We start from the raw sequence: 23,052 nt of genomic DNA, 5'->3' as shown, positions 1-23,052 counted from the left end.
GTATGAGGACGGCACAGTAGAATACCCAGAACTGTTTGAAGAGCAGTACTGGGTCTCTGTTATGTCCGTGACCTTGCTCAAGAGCCTGTGAAAACTGTGAGCCTTTTCTTGGAGGGTCACAGCGCATGAGCTTTTCCAGAAGACTGGGTGTCCTAACACAGGGACTCCCCCAAAGCCAGTGATCAGGGAAAGGGGGAGAGACCACAATGATGCCATCTGTCACCTGATGTTGAATACCAAACAACCATTCCTGCCATGACACCAAGGACCGTCACTGCTCAAATCCTTTCTTCTCCTGGTCCGAGCCGACCTTTTCATCAGGAACCACACCTGAATGTTCAGACTCAGGCCAAGAACATGGAACCAAGAACAGATTCATTATTATAGTGGTCATGTCTACCCCTCTGTGATGTCAGTCCATATTTCCATGTGTCCATATTCTCTGAGCATGAGCAGGATCGGCAGAAATACCACCACATTTTATAAGCTGACAGAACTCTTAAGTCACAGAAGGCAGCAATGGACTTAAGATGAAGTGTTAAATTTGTCACTTGGCACCAGGTAATTGGTAAAGGCCATCGGGATTCTTTATTCCCTAGCACTTCTGATGAGGCCAAGTCAACCATCATTAGCCCACGCCCAGAGCTGGCCAATGTCCCAGAGATGTGCAAACAGTGCACGGATAACTGAACTGTGGTGTGGTCACATGGTGGACTGCTGGACGGTAGTGAAGACTGCAGAGCCATCACTATGGCAGCAACAGAGCTGCCTCAGAGCAGCAAGTGCCAGAAGCCACACCCGACGTGTTCATTCTTTGTGATTGCATGTATATGGCTCGCTCTTGATTGCACAATCAAGTTTCACCATGAAACTCACTCTTTAGAGGTCAGGATGGTGGTTTGTGTGGAAGGGTAAACAGCACCTGCTAACACGAAGAAGGGGCTTTTAGAGAGTTGCTAATGTTTTATTGCTTGATCAATAGTGCCAGTTACATGACCTTGATTATCTTAGAGATTCTGTGTTGAGCTTTACACTAACAGTTTCCTTTATTCATGAGTAATTCAAGTAAACATTTATAATAAGAAGCCTATAGTGTAGGAATCATTTCTCCATCACTGACTGTTCTATTTATAAACATCAGGTGAGTACTGGTATAAGTCATGGACGTTTTAACATTCTACCGAGCAGCATGAGGAGTTTGGAAGGTTATCTCAGGGATAACATCATCATCTGGGCTGAGTCCATCATTTTCGTCTCTTCATACTCTTCCTCTCGTGTGGGAACCGTGTCCCAGTTCATGGAAGTGATGGCCATCAAAGACCTCTTCATGGACCTTACAAGCACAGCGTCTTCTGGGTCATCAAACACAGTCCTACAAAGGTAGCAATTAGATCAAAAGTAAGTAGGTCTGACCAACATGATTCTGTGTGTGACTGTGTGTACTGAGGGTGGCATCCAGGGCCCTGGGCATCTTACAGAAGTACTTTGTCTGTGGAGCACACCTAAAGCCCTGAAGCTGTTATTTAAATGAATAATTGCATATGTCCCCACCAACATCATGGAGTTTACTGCCTTGACTTTCAGGCACAATTTTTTTATTGTGCACATGGTTCATTTTTACAGTGGAGTTTCAGGATCTATTATAAAAGTCTCACATGACCATGTTTTCATACTGGGAAAACTGTCAACTAGCAACCTGGAAATGTTTTTTTGGTATCATGCATATTAACATTGTAAACATTTTCTTTTGAAGTTACTTCACATATTTTGATGAGAACTTTTTTTTTGAACATTGAACCCTTCCCCCCCAAAAAACCAGTCATAGATAGAAAAGTAATGGGTTTTAGATCCATTAGTATTCATGAATTTGAAGTGTCCTCTGCAAAATTAACAAGCTATTTGCTTTAGGAAATTTAAATTCTAGTGAATGTAAAATGTTAATCTATATGATAATTGCTGTTACTGAGCATATTTAGAGGCAAAGCAAACAATCCAAGTTCCTCATTTGCAATAGCTAATAGTTCTCAACAAATTTTAAAATTTTATACATATAATCACCTACTCACTTGAAGTTATAATAATCACATTAAAAGCTTGAACATGTCAGACTGAACACATAGCTGAAACTCACCTGTCAAAGAAAAACAACCATTTTCCCACCTATTGAAAGGTTAATACCTTTTAATTAATTAAAATCTATGTTAGAAGATAGGGATAATTTAGAAATGAGACAATTATGAAACAGTCTGACAATAAAAACAAACATATAAAAATTTTAAAAGTAATACTTACTTGTTAACATTATTCCCAAATGCAAAATCTAAAAATAAAATTCTAAGTTAGTATTTTTCAAACATTTGGTCAGCACTCAAAAGTAATGAGACACTGTTAGATATCTTTTCAAGCAAACTGACAAAAATATCTAAAATATAACAAAATATATAACTAGTATGAAATTGAACTTTTCCCTTAGGTAAGACATTTTGCTTTAGGCTTTGGGGCAGTCTTTTATATAAGGCTAATCTCACAACCCTGAAAATAATGTTCTGAATCAGCTTAGCTGCCAATAGAATCCAGTTAGAATCTTTTATAAACAAGGTTCAAACATGGAAAGAAAGAACCCCTTTTTCTTCTGATGAGTACGGGCTTCTGTAAGAGAATACTCAGGACAAGGATTTAGGGCCATCTCAGCCATTTGGACTCTTGGCATGAACTTCAAAGAAAGAACAAATCCAAGATCACAAGACTCTATGTTCCAAAGCTTTAGCGCTGAAGGGCCAGACCTCAAGCCTGGAGCTCTTGGGGTACCTCCCAGTCGACCAGGGCCTTGTTTGCTCCTCTCCAGAAGGCCTGGTACGGTGCCAAAGACAGAACTTTCCTGCACCTGTCGGGGCACTAAAGCCTTCCGCGGACGTTCTTGCCAGTCCGCAAGAGAGGACACAGCCAAGAGCTTGTGGCACCGTGCCTTTCACAAGTGGCTGCCCAAGTCTCCTGGCCTTTCTTGTCTCCTCAGGCTCTTTTCCTCTCTCCCCCCACAGCACTATTGAGATATAATTGAAAATTAGCAATTATACACATTTGTGGCGTGCTATAAGATGTTTGGGTATGCTTGCACACATACGCAATGTGAAATAGCAGTTACTGTTCATGTCGGGCATCTCACACAGGTACCATTTTCTTTTTGGGTATGCAGATGGTGAGTACGTTTAGGTTCCCCCCTTTCTAGCCGATAGTTAGCCACAGTTACATTAGGTCGTCAGAATTTGGTCATCACGAACAGTCAGGACTCTTTGACCCAGATCTCCTCATCTATCCCTGTAACCAGCAAAGCCAAAAGGTCTAAGAGTGATCTTCCCTTTCAGTGAGACCATAGAGCAATTGATGAAGACACCCAGTATCCTAGTGTCTACACGTGTGTTCACAGGTGTGCGGAGCCTTGCAGTTATGTGCCCGCACCACAGACACACCACACACACACACACACACACACATCCCACAGGTCTCCATTATTCCATGTTATAACTTCAGGTTGTTTGTTTGTTCTGGGTTTTCAAAACAGGGATCCTCTGTGTATCCCTGGCTGTCCTGGAATGTGCTCGGTAGACAAGGCTGACCTCAAACTCACAGAGATCCACCTGCCTCTGCCTTCTGAGCGCTGGGACTAAAGGTGTGTGCCACCGCTGCCCGATCCACAGCTTTGTTTTTAAATACTACAACTATATCAGGACACAAGTCTATAGTGAAATAGTTTGTGTTGTGTGAGTGTGTGGTAATGTACTATTCCCCTGTGATTAACCATTAGAGAGTTCTTCTGCATTTACTGTTATAAAAAGGCGGCACAAAGAAAAGCCTCATGTTTTCCTCTCCCGTGGGTTTATAGACTCATGTAGGAGAGTTTGCAGACTGCTTTCTCTGCCAAACGCTGACAGGTACTGCAGTCTTGTCTCCAAGCCAGCTCACCTAGTTCATGGTTTGTAAAACACACGTACGACGCTTTCATTTTCCCTTTAAAGATTTTCCCCCTCCATGTTGGAGGAAAGGGTTCCTACTTCCCTTTGGTTTGTACTTCTTTGGGCATAAGTGATGACGATCTCATTGTATCCATTTCTTCCTTTCTACAAATGACTTGTTTGCGTCTTTTGTTGTTTTATCTACTTTATATTTATAATATGTTTTATTTGGCTTTAATGTGTGTGTGTGTGTGTGTGCGGTGGAGATGACATACGTGTGCACGTAGATACACTCGCCTTGCATGCGTGTGAATGGAGGTAGAGTCACACTTCAGGTTCCTTCATCACTCTCCACCCATCTTCCAGACAAGGTTTCTCCTGGGAACCGAAACCCACCCACCATTTCAGCTTGACTGGCTGGCCAGCAAGCCTTGGGGCTCTGACCATCTCCACGCTCCCTTATTCCCTTCCGTGCTGTCACTAAGGGCTCCCCGTTAGTCCTGGGGGGTCCTAACTCATGTGTGCCCAGCGCTGATCCGTCTCCCCAGCCTGTTGTGCGTTTTGTTGTGGTTATTTGTTCATTTTTTTTTTTTTTTTTTAACAGGATCTTATTCTGTAGCCCAGGCTGACTAGGAACACATGATCCTCCTGTCTCGGCTTCCTGATACGTGGGTCCTGCCCTGCAAGGCGTTTTTGTTTTTGTTTTGTTTTGTGTCTCTTTTGGTGCTGGAGAGCAAAGCAACTTTGGGCATGCCTGGCAATCACTGTGCCGCTGGCACCATCCTTAGCCCTCCAGCTGGGGCGAAATGGAATCGTGAAAGCCGCTAGGGATTGTGGGGATTGCTGCCCACCTGTGCTATGTCGCAATGCTTTCTCCAACTTTAATTTTGACTCTGGGCTGCATCATAGCTTTTACTTTTTGTGGACCAGTCTGTCTGTGTTTCCTCCAGAACTTTACAGTAACTCTCTTTATCTAGTCCCTGCGCCCTTCCCCATGTGAGAAAAGTAAATCTCTGTTTGGATGTCTGCTACCTAAAGTAAGTGTTGACTAAGAGAACATAACTGAAATTATTTGTAATAGTTCCATGTGACACCTTGGATGTGAGTATAACCAGGGTATGAAGAGCGCTAATTTCTGGTTGGTAAAATTACAAATGATATTCATCTTGCCTTAATTTTTTTCCGATATCATAAAAAAATGTCTACCCTTCACTGAGAAAGCTGTCTTGTTATGCTGGTAGTAACGCTGACAGCTTATCTTTGGTCCTTTTTACCACACTGGATCCTGGAGAGCGGCTTCGTGGTATCCCCTCATTTTCACCATGCTGCCTCAGGTAGCACGGAGGAGTGAAGATGAAATTGTGCTATTGATTGCATCAACAGGGAAAGTATGAAGTTATAATGTAATACTGGAGATCAGTTAGAAGCTACTTCACTGTAAGCAAGGTAAGTTGCAGTTATTATGACAATCAAGTGTTCCTGAAGCTTCTTGACTTTTAATCTCCTTTTTGCTCTTACACAGTACCTGAAGGGAGTCTTGAGACTCGCTTTTGCCTTATTGGTGATTTGGGGTTCCAAGAGGCATCCACTTTTCCTCCAAATGCTATTGATTGAATGACATGAGCTTTTTTATGGTTAAAAATGGTGATATTGTATCTTCTCTCTTTCTCTGTAACTTCTGAGAAAGACAAAAAAGACCATTTGTAGAATTAACACAGGCACACAGTGATCACCAAAGAGAACTGAGCAATGAGGCTGCCTGAGTAGCCAAATCAGTGAGCTGTGGTGTAGGAGAGACCCTGCCTCAGTACACATGGAGGACGGAGATCAAAGGAGACAGCCAGTGTCAACTTCTGACCTCCACATACATGCACACACATCAGCACATACAAGTGTGGCCACCTATGAGCACACACGTGCACACAGAAATATATTCTGCTTATGTATGATGATCTTGTTGAACCAGATTTCATGAAGGGATTTCAAAGGCATTCCTATACTCTCACGAGCACTCAGGAGAAGTCCACCTGTCACACAGTGGAGCTCAATCGTGGTCTAACATACTCCTGGGACTCTAGCACATATCAGCACGTGGCTGACGTGGCAGCAGGGAGCACCCTGTCCCCTCACACTTTTGGAAAGGAGGCAGTCAGGTCTTGATATATCCTCACAGAAAGACTTCATACAGTAACGACCTACGAAGGATCCTCTGTAGACTCAGAGAGGTAGTGGGTGAGGGATAGACCATATGGTACTTGCGGTGACTTAGGCCCCAACAGCGCACAATGGAATTCCTGAGCATGGTTTGTGCATATACGGCTTCTACAAACCAAACATGCTAGTTTACAGGAATATATACGTGGAAGAAGTCCCTGTTTAATAATACAAACTTACAGAATCTCACAGAAGATCATTTTTAGAATTTAGGCCTCAAGAAATTTGGTATGAATCATTTTCGAGATTATGAAACCAGTGTCAGGAGGTAAAGAATTTGGCATCAAGAGCTGGAGGGATGGCTTAGTTGTTAGGAGCACCGGCTTCTCTTCAGAGGCCCAAGTTCCATTCCCAGTACCCACATGGTGGCCCATAACCGTCTGCAACTCTAGTAGGAGGGAATTCAACATCCTCTGTTGGCATAAGGCATGAATGTGATGCACAGACCTATATGCGGGCAAACTCATATCTATACAAAATAATAAACCAAAACCCAATTTGGCAGACACTATGCTAATATCTGAGCTGAAGGAGAGACTTGTCTGTCCATTAGGCAACATGGCCAGCCTAGTTAAGCAGAGTTCCTGAGCTAGGGCAAATTCCTGAGAACTGGCACATCACAGCGAATGACAGAACAGCTTCCATGAAGAGGTTTGCTTTCATGAGGGCAAACTGTCCCAGGTGTCCTGCATTCTCTAAAGCGCTAATTCACAAGACAGACCCTAGGTGTTTCTGTGGGAAAGAAGTGTCTTACGCTTCCAGTCGAGCAGCTCCACTACCGGAAGGTGGTAGATGATAGTCAGACGGTAGAGGTTGTACTGGGATAATGGGTTTTGGTACAGAGCTGCAAAGGAAGAATCCAAAATAAGAGGTCAGACTTCACAATGGTTCTTTGTTACCACCTATTAAGACAGAAGAGGCAAGCCGTGTGAACAGGACAAGGACCATCCTTGAAAGATGAGCAGCTGGACCTGTTGTCCAGCCCACGGTCTCAGCACGTGGTTCCTTAGAGCCCCGCCCATTTCCCTCTTGGTTGTTTTCATTCATTCAGAGTTTTCTGATTGCCACTGCCCTTCAGACGTAGGGCTAGCTTGGCTCAGATCTGGCACAAAAGAGGAAACTTGGATTGTCCATAGCTAAGTTTGACAAAGAAAAACTCGATGCTAGCTCTATGTAAGTCTTGAGGCTGCTTTTCGTAAAATGCCACTCGGAATTGTTATGGTCCTGTCGTACTGCGTGGGGCTGGGCGGAGATTGGCAGTGTCACAGTCCACGGCAACAGGCTTCTCCCTAAACCTCACTGTTGCTGTACTCAGGGACACCCAGACCAGCAGCACCAGGAGACCTCAGTAGGAGCAGAGCTGCACAGGAGTGGATGCTCGTCTCATCTCGCTTCTGTTCGCAGGACTCGTGGGGCTAAGGGATGGGCAATGAACCTGATTCTGCAGCACAGGGGTGGGGAGGGAGCAGCGGTGAGAACAGGTTCTGAGCAGTGGTGGGAGGGAGAGGTGGTGGAAAGAGATCCTGGACAGTGGTGGGAAGGAGAGGTGGTGAGAACAGGTCCTGGACAATGGTGGGAAGGAGAGGTGGTGAGAACAGGTCCTGGACAGTGGTGGGAGAGAGAGGTGGTGGGAACAGGTCCTGGGCAGTGGTGGGAGGGAGAGGTGGTGGGAACAGGTCCTGGGCAGTGGTGGGAGGGAGAGGTGGTGGGAACAGGTCCTGGGCAGTGGTGGGAGGGAGAGGTGGTGGGAACAAGTCCTGGGAAGTGGTGGGAGGAAGAGGTGGTGGGAACAGGTCCTGAACAGTGGTGGGAGGGAGAGGTGATGGGAAAAGCTCAGATCCTGTACAGTGGTGGGAGGAAGAGCTGGTGGGAACAGATCCTGGGCAGTGTTAGGGAGAGGGAGGTGGTGGGAACAGGTGCTAGGGAGAAAGCGGCAGTAGGAACAGCTCAGAAGATCCTGGTGCTTCTGACAATCATCCCTAAAGAAGCAATACAGCAGGACTTTAAAAAATGCTTCAACTAGAAATTTTGAGTGTTTTATTTTCTGGTGACATATTTCATCTGTTCATCCTTCCATAATATTAAATGAGACTATTTAGACACATTGTGAAATGAAGTTTTTGTGACTTCCACTGTGGCATCTTCAGAATGCTTCTGAAAAACACCTAGAGCAGGGGACCACTAGATGGCAGTAGAGCAAAGAGCTCTAGCTTCCACACAGCGTGTCCCTCAACAAGATGTGGCTCCTTTACTAGCTTGCTAAATTCAAGAGCACTGCTCTTAGGCTATTCATAAAACATGGAGGACTTTAACAAATTGATGATTATATCAAGCGTCAGAATCCATAAGAGATGATTAACATTTAGGATGTATAGTTTGCAATGTAACGAAGACCCGAGAGGCACGTTTGAAAAACAGCAAACGCACTAAAAATTCAAGATAAACAATACCCGGATTCTCTGTCAATAAAAGACGTTGAGATATGTGTTGTATCAACACAAGCTTTTCTGGCTAGTCAAATCTTTACACGAGCTTTAAAGGTAGCTGAAGTAAACCATGGCAGAGACCTGCCACACGATGGATACGTGTTGAATGAACAAGGGAAGATATGGGAAGATGAGTGAGTGGCCAAAGAAACAGGTAAGTATTGGGAGAAGTGAAGGAAAAGACAAGGAAAACTGGCTTAAAGTTTGCTCTTAAAGGAATGTAAAGCGGACCTGCGTGAAGTTGATCTGAAAGGACAGATGTGAAAAGGCACGCAGAGACCACCAACTAGCCTGGAAGGGAGTCCCAGGGCTCCTCCTTTCTCTGCTCCCCAGTGCTGGAATCACAAGCATGGACCACCACTGGGCACAGTTTCCATGGTTGCTAGGGAAAGGAAGCAAGTGCTCTCGTGCTTGTGAGCGGAGCGCTTGACTGCGCTGCTTCTAACTGCATCTAAATAAAGCCCCAGACATCAGAGCAAAGCCACTAGACAGAGAAGCCCATGCACTCCCTGTTCATTCCATCTTAAGACAGAAACCGTGGGGCAGAAAGGTGGCAAACCTAACAGTCACCTTAGCCTCTGAGGACATTTCCTGAGAAAAACAAGTCACATTGAATAATTCGGAAAACATTTCACCGTTATTCTTCGCTTTTTTTCCCCTAGCTCTTGCATTTTAGAAGGAAGCAATCTTGCTTTTAGTTCCCTTCATCCTCACCTCCCACATCTACCCAGTACGTATTAAATATTCTGGATTTATGCATTTTAGATGACTGGCCCTAAAATTACCATAAATTAAGTTTCTGAGATATGAAATCAGTTTCCTGTGTCTAAGTGTTCTGAAAGCCGTGTGTGATGTATGGGCGGGCACATTCCTGCAGCGGCTATGAAGCAAAATTGCTTACACTTTCGCTTTCAATAGGTTAATACTATTTAATCCACTTTCCCTCTAGGCTACTTACGAAGCACACCTCAGTGGCGCCAGCACTGTCTTGCTTATCTTAATTTGGAAGTCGGAGTCTAAGCAATTTACATTTACCCACTAATATATCAAAATGTCTCCGCCACCTTGCTGCACCAACTTGAGTTAGATGAGTCACACGTGCGGAGATCCTTAATGAAAGATGACAGGAAGACACAGAGTGACAGAGTCATCTAAATAATTGGCTCCCATTGATTTAAAAAAAAACAAAAAACCCCAACAACTTCTAAAGCAGAACTTAAAAGTTATCATGGAAACAGATCCAAATAGTCTTGTCATTTTGATTGTGAGCCTTGGCCTTTAACAGCTGAGCCATCTCTCCAGCCCAAAGATCCAAACATTCTTAGAACACTTTAGTAATAATAATAATAATAATAATAATAATAATAATAATAATGTGGACTGGGCTTCTAGCTGGGTGGCTACAGTGCTTGCCTAGTATGATGCCCTGAGTTCTATCCTCAGCACGACATAAAGCAAGGTGTAGTGATAGCCACCTGTAATCACAGGGGCAATAACAAGTTCAAGGTCATCCTTGGCTACTTTTGGAGTTAGATATCAACCTAGGCTGCACGCGAGACCCTTTTCTTTTTCCCAAAGGGGGAAAAAGCTGATGTAATCAACAGAGAAACAGCATATCTGTTTTAATAGATGAGGATAACCATACGTGGGAATTAAAAACATGTTCAGAACAGCACCGCGCAGAACGGAACTCAACTTGCTAACCATGATCAGACAGCTAGGTTTTGAGGCCACAGAAAGCTGGATCTCCATCTCTCCTGGTAGCACTGTTTGCTTCTAACTAAATTTGTGAGCTACCACTCAACACACTAAGAAAGGCAATCATCCTTGCTTTAACAGAGAAACTGGGATAGAGTAGAGATGGAAAGGGGGAGAACATAACATTCCCTTCCTCACATAAGCAGCTGGGGATGGCCTAGGAATTCTGTTTGCTTTATAGACTGTCTTGTTGGAAAGAGGTTGCCCCCCACCCTCAAGGCTATTACAGACAGACTCAGAGGAAGAGGCCTTGAGGTCCACCTCTCCCCCAGCATCCTTCATCAACAGCTGAGAGAATGCTGGAGAGTAGGACCTGTGGAGACACAGAGCCCCTCCAACAAGGGTGGTCCCTGAAATTCTATTAGGAAGGCCATGCCTATTATGAAATGCAAGTTGCTAAGTGGATTTAGTGTGATGTGTGATTCCCCTCTGTATGCTGTGAATATGTTTTACTACCATTGGTTAATAAAAGAAGCTGTTTCCCAGCACTCGGGAGGCAGAGGCAGGCGGATCTCTGAGTTCGAGGCCAGCCTGGTCTACAAGAGCTAGATCCAGGACAGGCTCTAGAAACTACAGGGAAACCCTGTCTCGAACCACCGAAAAACCAAAAAAAAAAAAAAAAAAAAAAAAAAGAAGCTGTTTTGGCATATACAGGGCAGAATATAGCCAGGCTGAAAGAGATGTATACATAGAGAGAGGATAGAGAGAGAGTCGGCAGAGTCAGAGACGAGAGACGCCATGTAGAGACAGACACCCCGGAAACCTTACCGGTAAACCACAAGCCTTGTGGGTTAATTCAAGATGTCAGAGTTAGTTAATAAGAATCCTGAGCAATAGGCCCAGCAGTGTTGTAATTAATATAGTTTCTGTGTGATTATTTCGGGTCTGGGCGGCTGGGAATGAACAAGCAGCCTCTGCCTACATTAGTGGAATGTAGAGAATCTGAGAGAGAAGAGCAAAGAGTAAGAACAAGGCAATGGATTGAGAGCCTTATTGATATTTTGCATTTAGTGCTGTGTGCTGGTTAGTTTATGACAACCTGACACCAGCTAGCACTATCTGAAAGCAGGAAACCTCAATTGAGAAAAATACCTCCATCAGATGAGGATGTAGGAAAGCCTGTAGAGCATTTTCTTAATTAGTGATTGATGGGAAGGTCCCAGACCATTATGTGGGGGCCATTCCTGGGCTTGTGGTCCTGGGTTCTATAAAAAAGCAGGCTGAGCAAGCCACGTGGAGCAAGCTAGCAAGCAGCACCCTTCCATGGCCGCTGTAACAACTCCGGCCTCCAGGCTCCTGCCCTGTTTGAGTTCCTATCCTGACTTCCTTCAGTGACTGTGATGTGAAGTGTAAGCCAAATAAAGCCTTTCCTCCCCAGCTTGCTTTTGGTCGTGGTGTTTCAACAGAGTGATAGAAACCCTAACTAGGACATGCTGGTAAGAAAGCAGGCTGACAGAGGGGAGAAGACTCGTTCCTGGTACAGCAGGCTGGGACACGTGAGGATTCCCTTTTGCAGTTTAGAGGGCAGAAGGGAAAGACGGAACTGCACAGGGAGGGTGTGCAAAGGTAGACCTCCTGCAGAGTGGAGGTGGGGCCCTGCCTGGCCTGGAAGACAGGAATTCCAGGCACCAGACCGCACACTCTGCTTCTGGCTGCAGGCCTCCCTGAAGCTCCCAGCCCTCCGTCTCCTGGGCAATTGTTGGCAATTTTTCTCATAAATGCCAGAGGAGGGTGCAGTGTTGAAATGGGCTGAAACCTTACCCCCAGGCTGTTTTCTCACCCTCAGAGGAACTTATGATTGAAGTAGAAACACTTCAGATTTTTACATGGTTTTCTTACTTGAAAAGAGGAAAATTGCAACATTTGAAATGCATAGTGTTCTCGTCTTAATGAGCTGAGTCTATTCTAAGATGGCAACGGGGCTACTGAGAAGCTACTGTGAGGACATCAGCACACAGATGTTAGATGTCTACTGAGTGTACACCGTTTCCTCATGGACCGTCTGCAACCAGAATAGGGCATGGGACCATAAGCTACCAAGTATTTCCAGTCAGTTCAAGGAAATAACCCATGGCAGGTTTCTCAGGTGGGGCATGTGACTGTAACCTGAATGATATCATCAGGGTTTTAAGTAGAGGTGATTTTAACTGTCTTGACAGGATGTTTTACTATCAGAGCGGCCTCTAAAGAATGTGGGTATTTCATCCCTAACTCAAGCCTGACATGTGTGCACAGATGTGCCTTTGACACCAGGACCTGGGTTAGATTTTAGGTTTATTCAGCTCTGAACCAAGCATCTTGGTTCAATGCATGGCCCTGCTCCCTATGAAGGCCAGGGGTACATACTGTCCTCTGGATGTTGTTTTATAGCACAGCTTTACTTAAGTGATTAATTTTACAAGCAGCAAATTGTGCAATAGTGTTGGGAGCAGTGAGACCCCAGATCCTGAATTTCTTGTAATCCCCTGATCTGAGTGCCTACAGCTGTTCTAAGCACGAGACCTTCAGGAGTTCCTGATGGCAGGAGAGTGGTTTCTGGTGGGTTTGGTTGGGGCGTGGCTATCTCTATATAATCTGCCCCTGAACACAATAAAGGGGGCATTCTTGGGGAATTCAAGGATGACCCGGGTCGCTGTCTCTCTGTCTGTGTGTGTCTGTGTATTTTAACCTCCAGCCCCTTGCCCGAATCTCGTGAACTGGATAATAGCGCACCGAATGCAGACACGGGGGCGCGGTGTGCAGCAGTATAGCTCCTTCATGAACCTAGTCTACAAGCTATATAACTGTAAACCAATAGAAGCTCCGATCATGTTTTTCTTCAACTTTGGGATCTGTTAATACATGTAGAATCAGATGGTGAATGAATGATTCCCTACATATCAGATGAATAAATTATAAACATTGAATGAATGAATCAATAAATGATCAATAAAACAAGGCATGGATGTGTTTCTACACTAGTAATTTGGTAAACCTCTGAGCCTTGTATCCTCATCACAGAGGAGGGAATAATTCCAACCTCATCATAGAGTTGCTGTGAAATTGAAATAGTATTGTAAGGAAGGGCGTCAGGAATATTACTATGTGATTATTGTTTAAAGCAGCAGTTCTATTGAATCCATCTCAATAGCATAATTTCTAAGCAACTTCTTAATTATTTTATTTATATCCTACACATGCAATAATTTGGTTTTCTTGTCACAAAGTAGCATCAGCAACAAGAAGTTTTTCTTTAGAATTGCTTTGGAGAATTAGCTCAGTGTGTGAAGAAGAGACTGTGGGTGATAGCTAAGAGCCTACTTTATAGAAAAACAGTGATAATGAGAGATCTGGGCCTAGCATACACCTTTAATTGTGGAAACATTTGCCTGACATGGAGGGTTAGATAAGTAGGCAGACCAATCCAAGACTCTGACGGAGTATCAGAGTTTGGGAAAAATCCGAACGGTGTGTGATCTCAGAACATCTTTAGAGCGATTCCTGACTCGCCAAGCACTCTTTGTTTTTTTTTTAAACTTTTCACTATTTGCATTTTTAAAAGTCTACTTTAGGTCCCTGAGTCATGTCTTTTTCAGTGCACGAGAGTTTTCTGATTAACAGTGAAAGTCTAAGGAACCTTTAGTTCCGCTATGCGTTGATCAGAACCATCACAGTCAACACTGGGTCATACAATTCTGAAAGATGACGAAGAGAACACGCCTGTGTCTTGACAAGCAGAGGTCTCCAAGCCCAGGTCTGCAAACCTCATCGGTCACGAGGCTTTCCACCTGTACACCTGGAATTATCTGCCTTGTCTTGTAGCTGTGTGCATGTTTACCAACCCTCCAAGACTATATAGCACATTGAGAGGTGAGCTTCACCGATCGGTTTTGATCTGTTCCTAAATAGATACAGCTTCCACTTCAGCAGTCAGTGTCTGGCTGGGCACCACTCCACAGATGTGAACTAAGGCTGTTTCTCAAATACGTGAAAGTGTCAATGATTCTTTTGTTGTTGTTGTTAATTTACTTTATTCAATAGGCCTCATGCCATATATATTTACCTGTTTAACACACACACAATTCATGCATAGTCAGTAACGCACTGATCTGAACCACTTGTCGGCACAATCAATCTTAAATCATTTCTCACCCCAAAGAAACACCGTACCTCTTCCGTTTCACCCTCACCTCTCAGCCCTGAGACACAAACCCCAGTAGCCTCTGCCTGTGCAGATGTGCCCGTTAGAGACAGCTCCTATCATTGGAATGATGCTGTTGACTTTTGAGATCAAACCGAGGGTGGGCTTGGACACACACATGGCTGTCTGCTACGTTGGTTACTTCGTCTTTCACGACCCTACTATTCTACAAATGATCTTTTTCTACCTGTTGCTCATGTGTTAAAAGAAGAGCAAACTCTAGTGACACTCTAGAGAATGGGCTAAGCCTTCCCACGGCAAGCCTGCTTCTCTCGGCTGGCCTTCGGAAAGGAAACCCAGCATCGTGTGCTATCACTGCCTTGACTTAAGGACATAGAGAAGTGCATACTTAGGGTCTTCAGGTTCTGCATTCCCTTCAGCTCCTTCACCATAACCTCAGTATTTGTTAGCTCATTGTGGTGCAACAGGAGAATATGCAAGGAAGGCAGTTTATGCAGGCCTAAAAAACAAAAGGTTTTTAGATGAATTTTACATTGACAAATATAAATAAGAATCTCTTCATAGTAATTAGATGTTGTAACTAAGCAAGAGAATGCATTATAGCTGATAAAAAAGCGAATGCCTATCAAGGATATCCTGAGTTATGATTAAGCCTACAATAATAACACATGACTGGGATGTGGGCTATTGCGTCATTTCTTGCTACTGTTGCTGGGTCAGCCATTTTTCTGTGGCAATGATTTTGATGGTTTGAATATCATGTTTGAGTTATATTTGTTCTCTTTGTTTTTGCAATGTGTGTGCTTGTACATGTAAACCAGCGTTACTTTGAATTATAATACAAATCAAAGAATAATTTCTCATCCATTCAATGCACACTTTTCAAATTGCTTAGCTGGGTGTAGAATGGGAAGCCATATATTCATTTCATTTTTGTTCTCCTGAATGGCACATTTGAAATCATTTTGTAGCATAAATGAAAGTGGGATGAATCTGTGTGATAATCAAAGTATGCTTAAATTGGAATAGTTTCTTTCTTACCAGTATAGGGGCTTAACATGGGAGGGTTAAAATGTTTAACATTCTGGTTTCATGATTATTTCATAGCCATGGGCTTGCTCCAGTAACCCACCATGTCTCCTGATCATGGCCCGTCACACACTTTTATACTTGGCTTGAAATTGTCAGCATAGAGACTGTTAAAAAGTAAGACAGTGGAAACAGGAACTTGACTGATAAAATCTCAGCCAATAAACTATTTTAAGACAATGTATAGTTTTTAAATTTATTCTTACTTCTAAATGTTGCTATACTTAGGTTCCTCAGTAGCTAGTTTGTATCCTACTGTGCAGTAGAATGGTACTACTATAAAAAATACTTCTCTTAAGTTTTGAATAAGACATATAATGTTGAACTAAAAAAGTAGTCTAACATATTTTTAAAAGTTAAATGTAAATCATTTAAAATAGGTATCGCATAATTTTAATAGACATAAGAGATTTTTGTATGTTGTTAGCTATCATTATGGTTAAAAGTTATTTAACTAAAAATTATTCAATCAAGAAAGCTTTGAGACATACCTTCTATATCAAATATTGCATTGTTGTTTAGATACAGTTCTGTCAGACAATAGTTTCTAGTCAAAAATGCTATCCCATGTAGCTGAAAATGAAAAATGATATATATTATATTTGTAATCATAAGACACCATCAGTGTGGCTTTTAACAACCACAACTACTGTGGCCCTTTTGGACTGGGTTCCAAGTTGTACCTGAACTCCTTCTTGTCATGGCTGTGTGAAAGAAAAGATGTTTTTAAGCAACTTAACAACAGAGCTTTCTGAGCATACCTGGGCCAAACTGTCACCTGGCCTTCAGAGCCTCTGTCACCTGGCTTAAGGTTCTTTTCCTAACAGTCTTTATCCAGTTGTTCCCTGCATGGTGTCACCGGACTTCCACACACCAAGCCTTCATCTGTTACTATGAGCTGAGGACTCTCTAAGATAAAGCACAGCCACATCTGTATCCATGGGGACCATGGTTTTGCTTGGCTTCCACATCCTTTCTTACTGGTACATTACATTTCTGATCACAGGTCAGAATCAGATCCAGGTCAGCAAAACATACCAAACCATGCCAGAGTGCATTAACACAATTCTGGAGATTTTCTGAAATCATCCTCTGATCTTCCTGCATCCCCCAGCTATTTATTATTGCATTCTGGCTGTCTTTCACGTTTCTCTGGACATCTCTCTGGTCCAGAGCTTGTTAGGAATGTTCTAATGCTATGTTTTCTTCTTGCACTCCTCTAGGGCACATCTCTTTTGTGTTCCGATATCCTTTGCACCCACGGAAGCAAAGGCCTCGTGACCTACATAAAGGATGCAGCTCTGCTGAGGAGGGCTGGTGTTAACCACGCTGCAAGCCACAGCCACAGCCACAGCCACAGCCAGAGCACCAGGCACAGCGTGGCCCTCCTCCTTCCCTTCCTTTCTCCTTGGTTGTTTCCTCCTAGGCTTTATTTCCGTGCATATGAGTGCATGTGTGGAGGAGGGAGGACAACTTGCAGAAGCTGCTTCTCTCCTTCCACAATGTGGGTCCTGGGAATTGAGCTCGGGTCATCAGGCTTGGTGATAGGAGCCTTTACCCTCTGAGCCACCTCGCTGGCCCCGCCTCTATAATCTCATTTGGATATGCTGAGACACAGTAGAGCACAGGACAGGGGAAGATACATTCTAAGAGTGGCAGATAATTAAATTGAAGAGCGTTTGCATTACTGCTCCATGTAGGACTATATATAATGCTAGGGGGAGGGGTCTCCTGAAATAATTACTGACCAAGTTTTACGTGATTTTTAAATACAGAAAAACTTGCTCATGAGTATAAACTTATTTTCGTAAAGCTAGAACCTGTTATCGTTCGTGAGACAGACCTGTTTGACCATTGGATGAAAAGCCAGTTATATGGATGCCAACCCCACTGTCTCGGAGCGCTTACTTTTCAAAAGTTCATGCCCATCTCGTAGTTCAGAAAAGCCATTTTAGGTTGCATCTGAAGGACGAAAACTGCTTTGACAAATTATCTTCAACTTCTTCGATTAGTAGCCCTCACAATTTATGATGCCATACTAGGCACATACGCAGCTCATCTTCTTTCCAAATCATGAAAGCATTGGCTCAGCACAGCTCGTGCTAATGCTGCCACAGCATCAGAAATGCCAGAGAGAAGCATGACTTCCCAAGGTGGGAAGAACCATACCAAGTAGGGAAGGACATCTCCCCTGACTTCCTGTCCCTTTGTGCTTTTTGTCCTGGCTTCTGGCAGGAATCCACTGCCTTCTGTCTTGTCCCTTCACAGTGGCCTGCTCTAAGAATAACCACCAGCATGGGAAACTCAGCAGAGCTAACTGTGATAGTTTCCAGACACTTGCCCCATACACATTTACAACCCTTGTTGAAGAGTTGGGGCTTCTTTCTTTTGCATTATTAATCCAAACAAGAAGAATGTGTCGATCCTGACAGTGTCACCTCAGCTGTAGAATCCCAGTTTTCCAGAATATTCACATTTATGGGTAATGCTTATTGAGATATAAAGATTCTTCCGTGTGTTGACGTAAAGGGGGAATGGAAAGAAACAAGGCCAGATGAGGGTGACTCTGGGAAGCCATTCAATGACACGGACCAAGAGAGTGTTATCATCCAATTTAATGTCAGAAAGAAAATATCCAGATCAAACTGTGTATTTGGCAGGAGGGCATGACTTTAATTCAGGAGAACATAAAAGATCCCAAAGTAAACTAATGGGGGTGGAAGAAAACGAGATGGCTCCAAGGTATGATTCACATAATTTAAATGATATGGAGACTTAGCAGGTTGTTAAAGCCGGAAACAGAACGAGAAGATTATGGTACTCAAGACAGTATTAAGATAAAACAGTAATACAGCTACCCATTATAAACCTACACTTTTCCTTCTAAAGAAGATCTTATGGAAGTAAAATTTATATTTAGTGCAACGTTCACAATCATAGACCTTAATTCAAAGCTGAGAATTATATGTGTGTGTGTGTATTACATTATAGCAAGTAATTACCTTTGTTTATTCAACCATCATTATTAATTCATATGAGTGAGCTCTCGCATGTAAAGTACTTTGGTGTGGAAAGTCCTTCTATGTGTTGCTTTTATTGGTTAATGAATAAATCTGTTTCAGCCAGTAGCTTAGCGGAATAGAGCTAGGCAGGAAAACTAAACTGAATGCTGAGAGAAAGAAGGCAGGTCAGTGAGAAGCCATGTAGTCGCTGGGACAGACTCCTGTGCTAAAGCCCGCCAAAACCTGGCCATGACCTCGTGGTGATGCACAGATTAATAGAGATGGGTTAGTAAGCTATTGGACAAACAGTACTGCAATTAATACTGATTTCCGTATGATCATTTCAGGAGTCTGAGCATCCCGGAAACAAACGAGCAGCCTCTCACCAACAGTACTTTTGGAAGCCGTTGGAGAAAATGAAGACGAAGCAAGCACACTCTAGAACAGTGGTTTTAGAGCCACGGTGCTGCATCTTTGCTACTGACAGCCATTCAGAGCAGATAATTCTTGGCTTGTTCTGGCATGGGGCCACCTGAACACAGAATTACACACAGTAGCATTCCTAGCCATAACTAGTGGATGCCAATAGCACACACTTAGCAATGTGATAATAAAACCTCTCTAAAACAATGTCAAAGATCTCAAGTGGGGAAACAAACAGCTTAGAGTTGAGGGCTGATGACTTAGGGGCACGGAGATGAAAGAAATAGGATGTGGGGCCGGAGAGACAGTTCCATAGTAGTTAAGAGCACTAAGTGCTCTTGCAGAGGATCTGTGTTTGGTTCCCAGCACCTACACAGTGGCTCACGACTGCTCGTGAATCCAGTTCCATTGGATCTGATGCCCTCTTCAGATATTTGCAAGTTAATGCACACATGTGGTGTATTCACACGGTCTCAGGCACAGACATAAACATGAAATAAAACAGATCTTTCAAAAGAGAACACTCATTGTTTATTACAGGTGAGGCATTAAGCTAGATGTTTTTTTACAGATATTTCCTAGTGTGATCCTTAAGAAAGGATCATATTATTTGTTTTATGTTATTTATTTTTTTTCCTACAATCTACCCAGTAGGAAACTAAAGCTCGGAAAAATTGAACTTTGTGAAGGTACAGAGAATGTAATTAGCAAAGTCAAGATTCAAATCTTAACTTGACTGATGCCGCAGCCAAATGCTGGCAAGTGTCAAGCTCTTTAACTTGGGGGTACCTCTGTATAAATGACCTGTGAGTCATTCATTTGAAAATTAGGCTGAGTCATGAAACATATTCTATAAATTAACTTATTTCTTACATTTTAGCCATCATTTCCCCAAATGTCTAAATGTGTATAACAATGTAGAGTCTGGCTTCAAGAATGATGTGTGAGGGGCTCAAGATATGGCTCAGTGGTTAAGAGCACTGCCTGCTCTTCCAAAGGTCCTGAGTTCAATTCTCAGCAACCACATGGTGGCTCACAACCATCTTTAATGTGGTCTGGTGCCCTCTTCTGGCCTGCAGACATACACACAGACAGAATGTTATATACATAATAAATAAATAAATAAATAAATAAATAAATAAATAAATAAATAAATATTTAAAAAAAAGAATGATGTGTGATTGTAAAACAAGACCACAAGACCCTTGACTTGTCAAGTAACCTCAAAATCATACACGCAATCAAAACTCTTAGTAGATCAGATTGGGAGGGATGGACCTCAATACGATATGTCTTTGATGAACTCACAACAGCTCATCAACAGATGTGAAAAGCTCAAAGCTTGTTGGCAAAGTTAAATGACCCCATGCTCTTACTACTTCCTACACACTAATAAAAGCCCTAGACTAAAAGGGCCTCTTCCTAGGAGAGGCAGGAATGAAGTTATCTTTAGATGCTAATGACAGGATTGTAAATGTAGAAGACCACCCCTAGCAAAACATTGCTAAAATGGTCTAGTATGTACATGTGCACAGGTGTCATATTGAAAACCAGCATTATGTACAGGTAATATATACTGATAAAGCATTTATAAAGCCTATTACAACTGATCAATGAATTTAAATAAAGTTATAGGACACAAAATAAGCACACACACTTAGTTGTGCTTCTAGATGCTAATAAGGCTGGGGATGTTGTTCAGTAGTAGAATATTTGCCTGGCAACCCCCAGCAATACAGGAAAATGGGATGAAAACCAACATCTAGGTAACAATAAGAAGCTAACAATTTAGCTCCCAGAGGGAGATTAAGAAATAATAGTACCCATAGTAGTTATAACAATAAAAATATTTATATGTTAGTTTAATCAAAGAGGGCAAAATAACCTTTTTACTGGAAACTGTACAAAACACAAATAAGTAGAAAGGCATCCCTTGTCCATGACTTAGAATTAACCATGCCACCCAAAGCACTGCAATTTCTATCAATTTCCCAATGACACTTTTTAAAAAGAGAGAAAAATAGCCTTAAATTCTCATGTACCCACAAAAGGCCCCAAATAACCAAAATTCCTTGAACAAACACAATAAAGCTGGGTCTATTCTACTCCCTGATTTTAAAACAGCACAGCAGGCAACTGCCACCAACATAAAATGAGAAACTCTAAGCAATAAAGGCACCCCAGAAACAGGCACACATATTTATGTCTATTGATATTTTAAAATTAATTTTTATTTTATGTGTATGGATTTCTGCCTGTGTGTATGCCTGTACACCACCTGCATACAGTGCCCTAGAGTTCAAAAGACCATCAGATCTCCTAGACCTGGAGTTACAGACGGCTGTGAGCCACCATGTGGGTGCTGAGAATCTGGCTCTGGCCCAAGCCTCTGCTCCTAACTGCTGAACCCTCTCCCCAGCTTCCCAGATGATTACTGAGATGGTACCAAGAACATACACAGACGAAAGGTTGTCACCTCTGTATGTTTTTTGAAAAACTGGTTGCTCACACGTGGAAGAATGAGACTGGATTCCTCATCTCAAACTGTCTGCAAAATATTATCTCATAATAAACTAAAGACTTAGAAGATCTGAAGTTATCTATAAGACTAAGACTATAAGAAAACACAGAAAAAGCCACATACATTGAGTGATCCGGCAATGAATTTTTGGTATAATCCTCTAAGCACAAGTAATAGGCTGAGAAATAGACAAGCAAAGAAATAAGAACAACTCGAAGAAACAGCCCACAGAGTGAAAGAAGAAAGATTAATAGGTAAAACATATTAGAAACCAGAAAAGGAAAATGAAACAGACAAAAACTGCAGCAGGTAAACAACTGGACTGAAAGCAGGCAAAGGAGAGTGGTTCTGGGGTGTCGAGGCCAGCCGAGCTCTGCAAGGGTCACCATGCTTCGCTCTCGCTCTTCCGTGATTCTCCTCCACCGGCCTCTGTGTTCTGCGGAGGCGGCGGCTCAGAACGTCCAGGATGGGGGGTTGGCTGTGATGGGCGCCAAGAACGAGAACGGCTATTGGCTGAGCATAAACTACATGACTGTGGAAGAGGAACGCTGTCTTGCCAGCGACAGGCAGGGCCCAGCTGTTTGAGGCCATCAAGGCGGCCACCACGCCTAGTGTCTCCTCAACCCACCTCTGCATACACAGATTCTCTGCAGATCAGCTCCACCGGCTCAGCTGTCCCTTGAGAAATCAGCCTAACCCAGAGCTATCACCCTTCAAGTTTATAGATAGTAGATTACTCTGTTCTTGCCTGGTCCTGGAGCTGAAAAAAAATGCAATTTACCTAACAGTGTGCACAGCTGGACCAGATTCTCATTAATACAAACACGCACAGCACGTGTTTGATGGAGAAACAAAATGGACAAAGGACCTGGCCAGACAGAGGAGGGAGGGAATTGGGACTTAGTGATAAAAGGTTACTATGTTTCTATCAATGGGCAACCACAGTGCACCGTGTTTTTCATGATAATAGCTTTAAATGCTTCACATTAAAATGACAGGTGACTAAGATGATGACTACATTAAATGAACATGATTTAATGATGTGTATACATATATAAAACTATCACATAGTATTCCAGAGCTGATAGTGAATGCATAGAGAACTAAGTAAACATTGTATTCCGTGTGTTTCCAGTCTGTCAGTAGGCACCTAACTGTCCTGCACACAGAGACTGGAGGATTATTCTACAGAAGAGAACAGACCAGAGCAGACCAGAGCAGAGCAGACTAGACCAGACCAGAACAGACCAGAGCAGACCAGAACAGACCAGACTAGAACAGACCAGAGCAGAGCAGAGCAGACCAGAACAGACCAGACTAGAACAGACCAGAGCAGAGCAGAGCAGAGCAGAGCAGACTAAAGCAGACCAGAACAGAACAGACTAGAACAGACCAAAGCAGACCAAAGCAGACCAGAGCAGACCAGAGCAGAGCAGAGCAGAGCAGACCAGAGCAGACCAGAGAAGAC

At 43.0% G+C, this 23,052-nt stretch overlaps 1 protein-coding gene across 1 annotated transcript in view; it reads right to left on the bottom strand.

Annotated features, from left to right (window-relative positions):
- Positions 1 to 1,206: 1,206 nt before the first annotated feature.
- Lrrc72 (leucine rich repeat containing 72) overlaps positions 1,207 to 23,052 on the bottom strand; it is a 42,738-nt gene continuing 20,892 nt past the window's right edge. The window contains exons 4-9 of the mRNA XM_038338253.1: positions 16,130 to 16,211; positions 14,938 to 15,048; positions 6,919 to 7,008; positions 5,476 to 5,628; positions 2,293 to 2,320; positions 1,207 to 1,372 (exon numbers count right to left, since the gene is read on the bottom strand). Coding sequence (XP_038194181.1) covers positions 1,207 to 1,372; positions 2,293 to 2,320; positions 5,476 to 5,628; positions 6,919 to 7,008; positions 14,938 to 15,048; positions 16,130 to 16,211 — 630 coding nt within the window. The remainder of the gene's footprint in view (positions 1,373 to 2,292; positions 2,321 to 5,475; positions 5,629 to 6,918; positions 7,009 to 14,937; positions 15,049 to 16,129; positions 16,212 to 23,052) is intronic.

Source organism: Arvicola amphibius, chromosome 7 (assembly GCF_903992535.2).
Source record: "Arvicola amphibius chromosome 7, mArvAmp1.2, whole genome shotgun sequence".
NCBI lineage: Eukaryota > Metazoa > Chordata > Mammalia > Rodentia > Cricetidae > Arvicola > Arvicola amphibius.
This window is presented reverse-complemented; position numbering and strand designations above follow the sequence as displayed.